The 12,649-nt window shown below is 45.7% G+C and overlaps 1 protein-coding gene across 1 annotated transcript in view; it reads right to left on the bottom strand.

Annotated features, from left to right (window-relative positions):
• POP5 (POP5 homolog, ribonuclease P/MRP subunit) overlaps positions 1-12,173 on the bottom strand; it is a 33,841-nt gene extending 21,668 nt beyond the window's left edge. The window contains exon 1 of the mRNA XM_004379112.3: positions 12,099-12,173. Coding sequence (XP_004379169.2) covers positions 12,099-12,173 — 75 coding nt within the window. The remainder of the gene's footprint in view (positions 1-12,098) is intronic.
• Positions 12,174-12,649: the final 476 nt, after the last annotated feature.

Here is a 12,649-nt window from a genome sequence, read left to right as displayed (position 1 = left end):
GAGTATCTTAGATGGCCGCTCACGGGCTTTTAAGACCCCAGACACTACTCACCAAGGTAGAATGTAGAGCATTGTCTTTATAAGCTGTGTCATGCTTTATTGTACTTTAGATGAAGGTTTACAGGGCAAACTAGTTTCTCATTAAATAATACACATACTGTTTTGTGACATTGGTTGCCAACCCCATGACATGTCAATACTCTTCCCTTCTTGACCTTGGGTTCCCTATTACCATTTATATATCTTCTTTTGTGAAGTATTTGTTCAATTATTTTGACCATTTTCTAAAAATTTTTTTTATTGTGCTTTATTTACTTATTGTCCCCTCCTGCCTTCTTGTCCTTGCCCCTGGGCTGCTGTGCCCATTTAGTCTGATTTTGTTTTATGGGCCTGTCTAGTCTTTGGCTGAAGGGTGAACCTCAGGAGGACTTCACTACTGAATTATAAAGGTGTCCGGGGGCCATATTCTTGGGGTTTCTCTAGTTCCTTTGGCCATTTTTTTATTTGGTTATTTGTCTTGTCATTATTTAGTTGTAAGAGTTCTTTATATATGCTAGCTACCAGCCCTATGTTTTATATATATATGTATATATATATAAAATGAATATTTTCTCTCAGTCTGTACTTTATAGTTTCATTTGTTTAATAATATCTTTTGAAGAACAGAGTTTTAAAATTTCAGTGGAATCTTACTTATCAATTGTTTTTATTCTTCACACTTAGAAATATTTGTATACCCCTAGGCCACAAAGATTTCCTCCTGTTTTAACAGTTTTATAGTTTTTGTTTTACATTTAGGTCTGTGATCAATTTTGAGTTAATATTTGTGTGTGGTGTGACACAGAGGGTCAGAGTTTCCCCTCTCCTGGAGATACACAATAGCTCCAATGCTAGCTTTCTTTTCCCATTGAATCACCTTGGCACCTTTGTCAAAAATCAATTGATTATATGTATGTGGATCTATTTTTGGACTCTGTTTTGTGTTATTGATCTATATATATATACTGTGTTTTTTTGCAAGTAAACTATAATGTGTGGAAATGATGAAATTAAATAAAACAGTTTTGGCATAACGCACATGTTATTTGCATAAAAATACAGCATTCTTAAGGAGCCCTGGTTGCACGGTAGTTAAGCGCTCAGCTACTAACCGAAAAGGTCGGTGGTTCAAACCCACTAGCCATTCCTCAGGAGAAAGATGTGGTGGTCTGCTTCCAAAAGATTTACAGCCTTGGAAACCCTATGGGGCAGTTCTACTCTGTTCTGTAGGGTCACTGTGAGTCGGAATGAACTCCATGGCAATGGGTTATGTCTATCCTTATGTTAGTACCACATGAATTATGGTATCTATAGTAATTCTTGAAATCAAGTAGTGTAAGTCCTCCAACTTCATTCTTGTTTTTCAAAATTGCATTGCTATTCTAGTTTGTATTTCCATACACATGTTAGAATCTATTTGTCAATTTCCACACACACACATACACACACACACACACGCGCACACACACCTGCTGGGATTTTGATTGAGATCATGTTGAATCTATAGATCAATATAGATAGGGAGAAGTGACATTTTATACACGTACTTGGTATATCCTTTCATTTATTTAGGTCTTCCTTAATTTCTCTCAGCAAGGTTTTGCAGTTTTCAGTGTACAAATCTTACACATAGTTTGTTATATTTATCCCTAAATGTTTTGTTTTTTGATGCTATTGTGTTTTATTACATTTAATTTCCAAATTGTTCCTTGCTACTATATAGAAATATAACATTTTCTATTTTGACCTTGTATTCTTTGACCTTGATAAATACAATTATTAGTTTTAATAGTGTTTTTGTTTGTTTATTTTCTTTTAACTTTTTTTTTTTTTTTGGTGAAAGTATACACAGCCAAAGATACACCATTTCAACAATCTCTACATGTATATTTCAGTGACATTGATTACGTTCAAGTTGTGCTACCATTCTTACTATCCTTTTCCAAATTATCCTGCCACCATTATCTTAAACTCACTGCCCCTTAAGCTTCCCATCCAACCTTTCGAGTTCCCATTGTCAATTTGATCTCACATAATTTTTTTTGTTGTTATTTTTGTAAATTCCTTAGAATTTTCTATATGCACAGTTGTCATCTGCAAATCAAGACAATTTTACTTCATTTTTTTCTCCCCCTTTTTTTTCCATCCTTATCATCCTGGCTAGGATCCCCAGTGCAGTGTTGAGCAGAAGTGGTAGAGCAGATACACTTGCCTTGTTCCCAGTCTTAGGGAGAAAAGTGTTTAGTCTTTCAACATGAAATATGATGTTAGCTGTAGGTATTTTGTAGCTGCCCTGTAACAGGTTGAGGAAATTCCCTTTTATTCCTACTCTGCTGAAATTTGTTTGTTTTTGTTTTTAAATCATGAATGGGTGTTAATTTTATCAAATGCTTTTTTCACATCGTTTGACAAGATCATGAAGTGAGCTCAGATCTCTCCTTAACCACTCTTCAATGCTGTCAATGTGCCATGTGCCGTGTTCAGCTCTACAGATACCACGGAGAACAAAGGAAACCTGGCCTTGCCCAAATGGATCGTGTATCTTCTGGAACTTGGTGCTCTGTGGCAGTTACCTCTGTCTGTCTCTGCTCCCACTGGGAGCCCTGGGAGGGCCTGTTTATTCCTCTTCATAGCCCGACTGTCTAGCCCAGTGCCATTAGCTGAATAGATGAGTTATAATCTGGGAAGGCTTCGTGGAGGAAGCAGCTTTTGAGTGGAGCCTTGAAGTTTGAGGAGTTGAGTAGTTTCCTTCAGCCCACAGTTATTAATAACAATGCTGTTGTTAGCTGCTGTTGAGTCAACCCCGACTCATGGCGACCTTATGTCCAACAGAATGAAATGTTGCCCAGTTGCCCAGTCCTGCATCATCCTCACAATCACCGGCATGTTTGAGTCCATCATTGTGGATGTTGTGCCAATCTCTCTCACCAAGGGTCTCCCACACCCTCACGGGCCCTCTACTTCACCAACCATGATGTCTTCCTCTAACGAGTGATCCCTCCTGATGATACGTCCAAAGCAAGTAAGTCGGACAGTGTTCTGTTGTGACCCACAGGGTTTTCACTAGCTAATGTTCGGAAGTAGATCGCTAGGCCTTTCTTCCTTGTCTCTCTTGGTCTAGAGGCTCTGCTGAAACCTGTCTACCATGGGTGACCCTGCTGGTATTTAAAATACCAGTGGCATAACTTCCAGCATCACAGCAACACACAAGCCACCACAGTATGACAACTGACAGACGGGTGGTGGATTAATAACAATAGCCACCTTCTATCAAGCACACACTATGTGCCAGGCACCGTAATGAGTACATTAACTTTCCCCCCACATCCAGCTAGTGAGAGGCAGAGGAGACTCGGATTTGAACCCAGGCCCCCATTCTTATACTGTCTTTCCATGCCTAGTTCCAGATTAGGATCAGGGATTTTTTTACCTCTCATTCTATCTCCTTTATCCCTTTCCCTTTGGGGACGTATAGACAGAACTACAACAGAGTGAAGGAGTCCCCCAGGGATGCAAACGGTTAAGTGCTTCACAACTAGCCAAAACGTTGGAGGTTCAGACTCACCCAGGGCACCTCGGAAGAAAGGACTGGCGATCTGCTTCCGAAAGGTCACAGCTTGAAAACTCTATGCAGCAGTCCTACTCTGCACACATGGGGTCACCACGAGTCGGAATCGACTCAACAGCAACTAAGAACAACAGCAATAACAGAGTGACAGCCTGAGGGTCAACATGGCCAAGTCCGGACTTGGGACACCCTGATGTCCTGGGAAGGGTTCTTTAGCTCCCATCCTTCCAAGTCTTTCAGACTTAGTGGAGACCTCAGCCTCTGGGGGCGGCACCTTCCGCCCTTGCCCTTTGCAGCCCCCTCTCCCCCTTCTTCCTTCTTAGCCCCTCTAGCTCATCGGGCGGTGCTGGAATCTGTGGGGATAGGAGCAGGATTTCGGCTAAATATAAACCAGGCTGTTCCAGTTTCCAAATAGAACAAAGGAGCAGGGTGTTAAGTTGATTTTTATAAATAAAGAGAGAGGGAGTGAGAGAATATTTTTTCGAGATGTTTAATAAAATTGCCTTGTGAGAGGCAGGAAAATCACTGGGCTGTGGTGGGAGGGTTTGAGGAGGAAGTGAGGGGAGAGATAAAGGGGGGTGCTTCCTCCTTCCTGCTGTGATACTTGCCTTTAGGGCATCCTTCTCCTTGGGCCAGGCGGAGAGGGGTGAAGGGGCAGGGGAGGGGTGTGAGGGTCCTTGGGAGGGGGAGTGAATTATGGAAGGCACGTAATCATAATAGTTACCACGTATGGAGTGCCCACTATATGCCGGGTCTTGTGCTAGGAAATCTATGCATCATCTCACCAAATGCGCACTACAAGCCTATGAAGTTAGGATTCTCGTCACTGAAGCTCTGTGATCTAGCCCCTGCCTACTCTCTGACCTCATCTCCTCCTTCTCGGCCTCCTCCCACTCCCACCACACCAGCTCCACACACCAAGCTCATTCCCTTCTGAGGGCCTGTGTGCTCACTGGCCCCTCTGCCCCTAGGTCTTGTGGCCAGCTCTTTTTCATCACTTAGGTCTCAGCATAAATGCCACGGACCACCTGGTCTAAAAGAGCCCGTCCCCCGCTCCCTACCCAGTCATTATCACATTGTTGTCGTCAGTTGTCCAGCCGATTCTGACTCACAGCAATCCCGTGTGTTACAGAGTAGAACTGCCCCATAGGGTTTTCTTGGCTGCAATCTTAACGGAAGCAGATCGCTAGGCGTTTTCTTCCACAGTACCCATGGGTGAGTTTGAACCACCAACCTTTAAGTCTGCAGCTGAGTGCAGTTACCTTGTTTTATTTTCCTCATTAACATATCACTTCTAAAATTATTTGCTTACTCATTTATGATGTCTCCCCTCTCCATCCACCAAAATGAAGGCCCCAGGAAGGCAGGGATTTTTGTCTCTCTCATACACTCGTAGCAGGAGGGAGGGGCTAGAACAGAGCCTGCCACATACTAGGCGGTGCTCCATGTGTATTTGCTAAATGAATGCATAAATGAATGCGGCTCAGAGAGGTGAAGTGACTTGTCCCAGGTCACACAGCTAGGACATGGCAGAGCCAGAAGGGAGCCCAAAGTTGTCTGACCCCTAAATGCATGCCCTTTCTGCTATGTAATAATGTTTCCGGCATGGTGGCACAGGGGATTTAAGGGGACCTCTCTGGAACACGGGGGGTAGAGTGTAACCAGACACCACTATGGACCATCAAAACCAAAAAAACCAAACCCACTGCCATCAAGTCGATTCCAACTCATAGTGACCCTGTAGGACAGAGCAGAACTGCCCACAGGGTTTCCAAGGCTGTAAATCTTCACGGGAGCAGACTGCCACATCTTTCTCCCTCAGAGTGGCTTGTGGGTTTCAACTGCCGACCTTTCAGTTAGCAGCTGAGTGCTTTTAACCACTGCACCACCAGGGCTCCTCTGGAGCATCAAGGGGGGGCGGTGTCAGTGCAGTCAAATTGTCACATCACCTTCATGCTTAAACAGTGTGGGTAACATATGAAAATATTTAAACAGACTTCCTCTCTGGGAGCCACAGGGTAGTGAGGGTTTTACTCAATATCACCAGAGAAGAGCTATTCTCCACCCAGATTTTGTCTCTGTCTAGGCTTTGGGTAGGTGCCAAGGGTTTCTCTCTCAGAGGCAGGGCTAGATATCTATGCCCCCTCCACCGTTTTCACCCTTCCACTTCCACACACAGTGGCAGGACAGGCGTGGGGTGGGCTGGGGCCTTCGGAGAGGTGGTTATGCCTCTCTGCTGACATCAGATTCTGCCTCCCCAGGTACTGTACGGCAAGTCACGCTGCTCTCTAGGTCTCAGTTTCTTCCTGTGTAAGACGGTGTCATGGATTGAATTGTGTCCCTTCAAAAATGTGTGTCAGCTTGGCTGGGGCACGATTCCCAGTATTGTGTGATTGTCCACCATTTTGTCATCGGATGTGATTTTCCTACGTACTGTAAATCCCACCTCTAAGATGTTAATCAGGCAGGACTCAATCTATTAGATTAACATTAGGTTGTATCCTAAGCCAAGCTCCTTTGAGATATAAAAGAAAGCAGCAGCAGACAGACCCACGGACCTCAGACTACCAAGAAAGCAGTGTCGGGAGCATGAGCACATCGTTTGGACCTGAGGTCCCTGCACCTGAGAAGCTCCTTGACCAGGGGGAGATTGATGACAAGGACCTTCCCAGAGCTGACAGAGACAGAAAGTCTTCCCCTGGAGCTGGTGGCCTGAATTTGGACTTGTAGCCTACAAGACTGTGAGAGAATAAATTTCTCTTTGTTAAAGCCATCCACTACTGATATTTCTGCTATAGCAGCACTAGATAACTAAGACAGAATTTGGTACCGAGAGAGTGGGGTGCTGCTCTAACAGATGTGTAAAATGTGGAAGTGGTTTTGAAAGTGCGAATGGATAGAGGCTGGAAGAGTTTTAAAGTGCCTAATAGTAAAAGCCTAGATTGTCTTGAAGACACTGTTGGTGGAATCATGGATGCAAAGACAATTCTGGTGAGGACCCAGGAGGAAGTGAGGAGAGCTGTTACACCGGAGATGGCACAAATGGTGAGAAGCAGAAGCAGAAAATGGAAGCAGCAGAGAAATGGCAGCAGCAGAACCAGGAGATCGGCGCGATGCAGCGCTGGAGCTGACCCACGGAGCGAGAGAGATAAATGCCTTTGTGCAGGAGGCTTCCTGGCTGAGTGGGGTGCCTTCGAGTACTTATCGGTGGAGCTAGGCTTGCCAACCCACAGAGCAAGAGAGCTGAGTGCTTTCCCGCTGAAGTTTACTGGCGGAATGGGGGTGCCTCCAGGCACCTACCGGTGGAGCTAAAGAGCTTTGGAACACTTGCCCCAGCAGGGCAGACGCGGGCGATGAAGCCCGAGGGGCCAAGAGGCCAAGGAACCAGGAAGCAGAAGCTGAAGAAACAAGGAACACAGGAAGCAGAGCTGCCTCAGTCTCAAAGGGTGGAGTTGTCGCTCAGATGGGCCTGGAAGACGGAGCTGAAGCCCAGGGCGGAGGGGCCTCCAGTCAGAATCCAGAGAGAGTGGCCAGTACCTAGAGTCTGGAGGGCAGGGCCATTGTCTAAATGGTTTCAGAGAACAGAGGATTATTTTCAAGCCTTGAGGGCTAATGTAATGTGTTCTGCTGACTTGCTTGGTGCCTGCTATCCCTTCTTTCTCTCCAATTTCTCCCATTTGTAATAGAAATATCTAGCTTGTGCCTGTTCCACCATTGTACTTTGGAAGCAGGTAACTTGTATTCTAGATTTCACAGATGAAGAAAAATTTTTGGATTTTGGACATGGAGTTGAATTAAGACTTTTGCAATGATATGATGGGGCGAGTATGTTTTACATGTGGCAAGGACAAGAATTTTTGGGAGCCAAAGGGTGGAATGTCATTGATTGAATTGTGTCCCCCCAAAATACGTGTCAACTTGGCTAGGACATGATTCCCAGAATTGTGTGATTGTCCACCATTTTGTCATCTGATGTGATTTTCCTATGTGTTGTAAATTCTACCTCTATGATGTTAGGGAGGCAGACTTAGAAGTAGTTATGTTAATGAGGTAGGACTCAATCTACAAGATTAGGTCATGTATTTTGAGATATAAAAGAATCAAGCAGAGAGACAAGGGGACCTCATACTACCAAGAAAGCAGCGCCAGGAGCAAAGCATGTCCTTTGGACCTGGGGTCCCTGTACTTGAGAAGCTCCTAGACCAGGGGAAGATTGATGACAAGGACCTTCTCCCAGAGGCAACAGAGAGAAAAGCCTTCCACTGGAGCTGGTGCCCTTCTAGCCTACTAGACTGTGAGAAGATACGTTTCTCTTTGTTAAAGCCATCCACTTGTGGTATTTCTGCTATAGCAGCACTAGATGACTAAGACAGGTGGGGACGGTGAAACTTGCTTGGTTATGAAGATGACTAACTAACTAAACTAACCTGCTGCTGTCGAGTTGATTCTGACTCATGGCCACTCCATGTGTTACAGAGTAGAACGACTCTATAGGGTTTTCTTGGCTGTAATCTTTATGGAAGCTGATTGCCAGTCCCTTCTTCTGCAGCACCACTGAGTGGGTTTAAACTACCAACCTTTAGGTTAGTAGCTGAGCACAAACCATTTGTGCCACCTAGGCACCTTTAGATACTGTCAGGAGTCCTTGGGTGGTACAAGTGGTTAACATGCTTGGCTGCTAGCTGCAAGGCTGGAGGTTCGAGTCCACCCAGAGGCACCTCAGAAGAAAGGCCTGGCGATCTATTTCTGAAAAATCAGCCATTGAAAACGCTATGGAGCACAGTTCTACTTTGAAACATGTGGGGTTGCTATGAGTCAGAATCAACTCAATGTAATGTCAGGAACCCGCACTTCAAGCATATGGTAGATGCTCAGCAAAACAGAGGAAAGTTTTTTTTTTTAAATCTATTTATTATCACCTCTCTCTAAATTACAATCTAATTGAGGATAGGTTACTGTGACTCCATTAACTGAGCAGCTACTAAATGCTAGTCTCTGGGCTAAGCACTTTATGTGAGCTGTCACACTGAATCCTCATACCAACTCCATGAAGTAGGTACAATTATTATTATACCTATATTACGAATGAAGAAAACAGGGCTCCAAGGGGTGAAGTGACTTGCCCAAGGTCACACAGCCAGGAAGTGGCAGAGCTGTGCCTAAAATCCAGGTAGACCCAACTGCAGCTGCTGGGCCATTAAACAGTATACAATCCTGCCTCTCAGAACTAATGGACCAGTGGATATGGCTGGGCTTTCTGGTCTCCAGGAGGAAGAGCTGGAATAAGGGGGGAGTGATAGGGCCAAAGTGGGTCGTGGTGGGAAGCAGAGACCCAGCCTTGGTTCAGAGGTAAGAGAGGAAGCCTGGGGTGGGGTCGGGGGAGTCATGCTGCAGTTTGGGGGGCTGTGGCTTCTGTGCCTCTGACTCATTTGGACGGAGCAGCTCGATTCCCAGCTGCAGGAGATGCTATTTATAACCTGCAGGTTCCAGCAGCCTCCTGAGCACAGAGCCTGCAGCTACCTGGGCCCTTCTCCTTGGGCTTCAGGGTGAGGAGGGGAAGGCAGCAGGACAGGGGACGCCACGGCTGGGCCTCCTTTCTCCTTGCCTCCTCTCCCTGCTCTGGAATCTCCAACCAGCAGAAAACACACTCAAGTGCCCACCCTGGGGGTGTCCAGCATGCCTTTAGTACAATGCCTGGCACCTAAGAGTCCTGAATGAATGAATGGTAATAATGCCAAGCCTTTTTATTTGGTCAGATCATGTACTTTCTCTGCCTAAAATTCTCCAATGGTTCCCCCGTCTCATTTGGAGTAAAAGCCAAAGTCCTTAGAATGGCCTACAAGACCCACATGATACTACCCTCCCCCTGGCTCACCTGACTTCAGGGGCCCCCCTGCTGTTCCTGGGAACACACTAGGTACGTTCCTGCCTCACAGCCTTTGCTCTATTCCTTGCTCCTGGAACACTGTTCCTCCAGATACTGGCATGTCTCTCTGCCTCGCCTCTTTTGGATTTTTACTCGAATGTCACCTTCTCGGTCCTTCCCTGACCATTCTACTTAAAACTGCACCCACACAATGTACTCCCTATCCCCTTTCTCTCCTTAATTTTTCTCCACAGCAGTATCGGCTGCTAACGCAAAGGCTGACCGTTCAAATCCACCCAGGGGCTCCACAGAAGCTACCCATTAAACCATTGCTGTCGAGTCGATTCTGACTTATAGGGTTTCCAAGGAGTGGCTGGTGGATTCAAACTGCTGACCTTTTGGTTAGCAGCCAAACACTTCACCACTGTGCCACAAAGCTCCCCACAGAAGATAGGCCTGGTGAACTACTTCCATAATGATTACAGCCAGGAAAACCCTATGGAGTGCTGTTCTAGTCTGTAACAAATGGAATCGCCATGAGTTGGGGTCCAGCTTGACAGCAGCCAACAACAACAACAACAACAGCATTAATTTATCTTTTTTATTGACTGTCTCCTTCCACTAGAATGTCAGCTCCATGAGGACAGGGATTTTTGTTTTGTTCACTGCTGTATCTGCAGTGCCTACAAAGTGTCTGGCATATAGCTGGTGCTCAATGAGTATTTGCTGATTGCAAGAATTCACTGGGATTTTCACACACTTGCTATGTGATCTTGAGCAGCTCACCTCACCACTCCGGGCCTCAGTCTCCCCAGCTGTTGGCCTCACAGCCTAGGGTTCTCCCCTGGCTCCCAAGACCTTTTCAGAACATCTGCCAAAAGGACAACTGGCCGAGGCCCGGCTTGATATTCTTCTCCCAGACTAGACCTCTCCATGCAGATTGTTCAAACCTGGGGACAGGTATGTGCCAGCTCTCTTGTATCTGTGTTAGGGCCTTTGAGCAGATGCATTTGTGTGAATGAGTCTCTACATGTGTTTGGAGACCTCGCTGAGATAAGACATACCAGCAGAAACATCAGAAAAGGTCCTAATTCTGTCTTCCTGCTTCTTTTTGTTTTCAACGGAGCGAAAAACAGGAATTTCTAAAAGCATGGCAGACCCTTCTCTTATTGAGTGACGGAAACACTCTCTTCTCTGGAGATTCAGGGGAAGAGCCTGTTGGCTGTGAATCCCCATACCTCTAACAGGCTGTTCCCACTTCCTCAGGTGCCAGCTGTGAGAAACTCATGGCAGAGCTGCCCACCTTCCATGAGGGAAGCCCGAAAGAGAACTGCAGGCTCTACTGGGGATGCCAGGTCCATTTTTAGATCTCATCTGTTCTTAATAGGAAATGGGCCCTACTTCACCCAGGTTTCTAGAGCAATCCCTGATAGGGTTTTGGAGTTTATTAGAATGTTCAGACACTATCTCATTTACTTACATGATCCATATCTCTTCTATATATACACCTCGAGTACATATCTGATGGAAGAGTTCATTTTCATAAGTAATGGAAGGCAGGCAACATTGTCTTCATTTGATAGATGCTGAAACTGAGGCTCAGCAGTGACGTGACTTACCCAAGGTCATAAAACTAGGACATGAACCCGAGCGGCATCTGGTTTGGGGTTACTAGGGTAGGAGAAGTGAGGGAACTCCCTCCCAGTGGGGACCACACTTTAGAAAAAACATGCTTTACTTTATTATTATTATTGGGGTGAAAATATACATAGCAAAACATATGCCAGCTCAACAATTTCTACATGTGCAATTTAGGGACATTGATTATATTCTTCAAGTTCTGCACTCATTCTCCTTTTTCCAAATGATTCCACCACCAGTTAACATACACATAATACCCTCTAAGCATAAATTCTCCCTTTCCCCCTCCCTCCCGCCCCTCGTAACCACTAATAATCTTTGGTTTCTATATATTTGCTTATTTCATGTAAGTGAGAACATACAGTATTTCTCCTCTTGCGACTGACTTCGCTCAGCATGATGTTTTCCAGTTCACCCGTGTTGCGGCATCCATCAGGACTTCATTTCTCCTTACGGCTGAGTACTATTCCAGCGTGTGTACACCACGTTTTGTTTATCCATTCATTTGTTGATGGACACGTTGTTTCCACGTTCGGGCTCCTGTGAAAAGTGCTGCATTGAACACTGGTGGGCAGGTTTCTGTTTGCATTCCTTCCTCCACTTCTTCTGGGCATCTACCGGAGATTGGGATTGCTAGGTCATACGGTAGGTCTATGTTCCATTTTTTGAGGAACCACCAAACTGTTTTCCACAGTGGTTGTACCATTTAAAATGCTTTCCTTCTGAAGAATGAGCTCAGGCCTAAGGGAACTTTGGTATCTGGGAGCCAGAGAAACGTGTTCAAATCCCAGCACTGCCATTACTTGTGCCCTCAGACAAGTTCCAAAAACCACAGGTGGCCCGCTTCGTCATTTGTAAAATGGAGATACTAATCCCTGCCACACAAAGCCCTGGGGAGTTTTTGGTCAGATAATGCGTTTCAGTGCCTGCCACTGGGCAGTGCTCAAAGCGTGTCTCCGAAACCCATCTGGACACACTTCTCACCTTCAAGTCGGGCCAGCTTGAAATGCGCAGGCGCAACATCCGGGAGCGATCGGAGACACCACGGTGACTAATCATCCCGCGCAAGCGCAAACTATGCAAGCCACGTTGCCTGGCGCCACCACGTGAGACCAAAAGCACGAGGCTCGAGGAACGTTCTAGCAATGGGATCGTTAGGACTGTTATGTTCTCACTTGGCTGGAACCTTAGGCCCTGGACCGCATGTGAATGCGCTTGAGAGGAAGAGTGAAGGAGAAGACGTTCTAGAACTTCACAAGGTTCTTTTGACTTGGAGCTCTGGGTCCCAGGCCACCTGGGCATATGTTTCAGGGGGAGAGAGAAGGGGAAGACTTTCTAGAACTTAAAACGTGGTTCTTTTGACCTTTCCATTAAAAAAAAAAATTGTAAAATGTGTATAACAAAATTTTACAATTCAGTGGCTTGACCTTTCCATTTTTCAGGGAGGTTTTGCGTGGCCGCTGAGATCAAAGGGAACCCGACCAGGCTGGGTTCCCGTGGGCAACCTTTAGTCATTTGTTCAGACAGCCTGGCCT

Source organism: Trichechus manatus, unplaced genomic scaffold, assembly GCF_000243295.1.
Source record: "Trichechus manatus latirostris isolate Lorelei unplaced genomic scaffold, TriManLat1.0 scaffold00061, whole genome shotgun sequence".
Classification (NCBI taxonomy): domain Eukaryota; kingdom Metazoa; phylum Chordata; class Mammalia; order Sirenia; family Trichechidae; genus Trichechus; species Trichechus manatus.
Note: the sequence above shows the minus strand (reverse complement) of the source record. Positions and strands in the feature narration are given on the sequence as shown.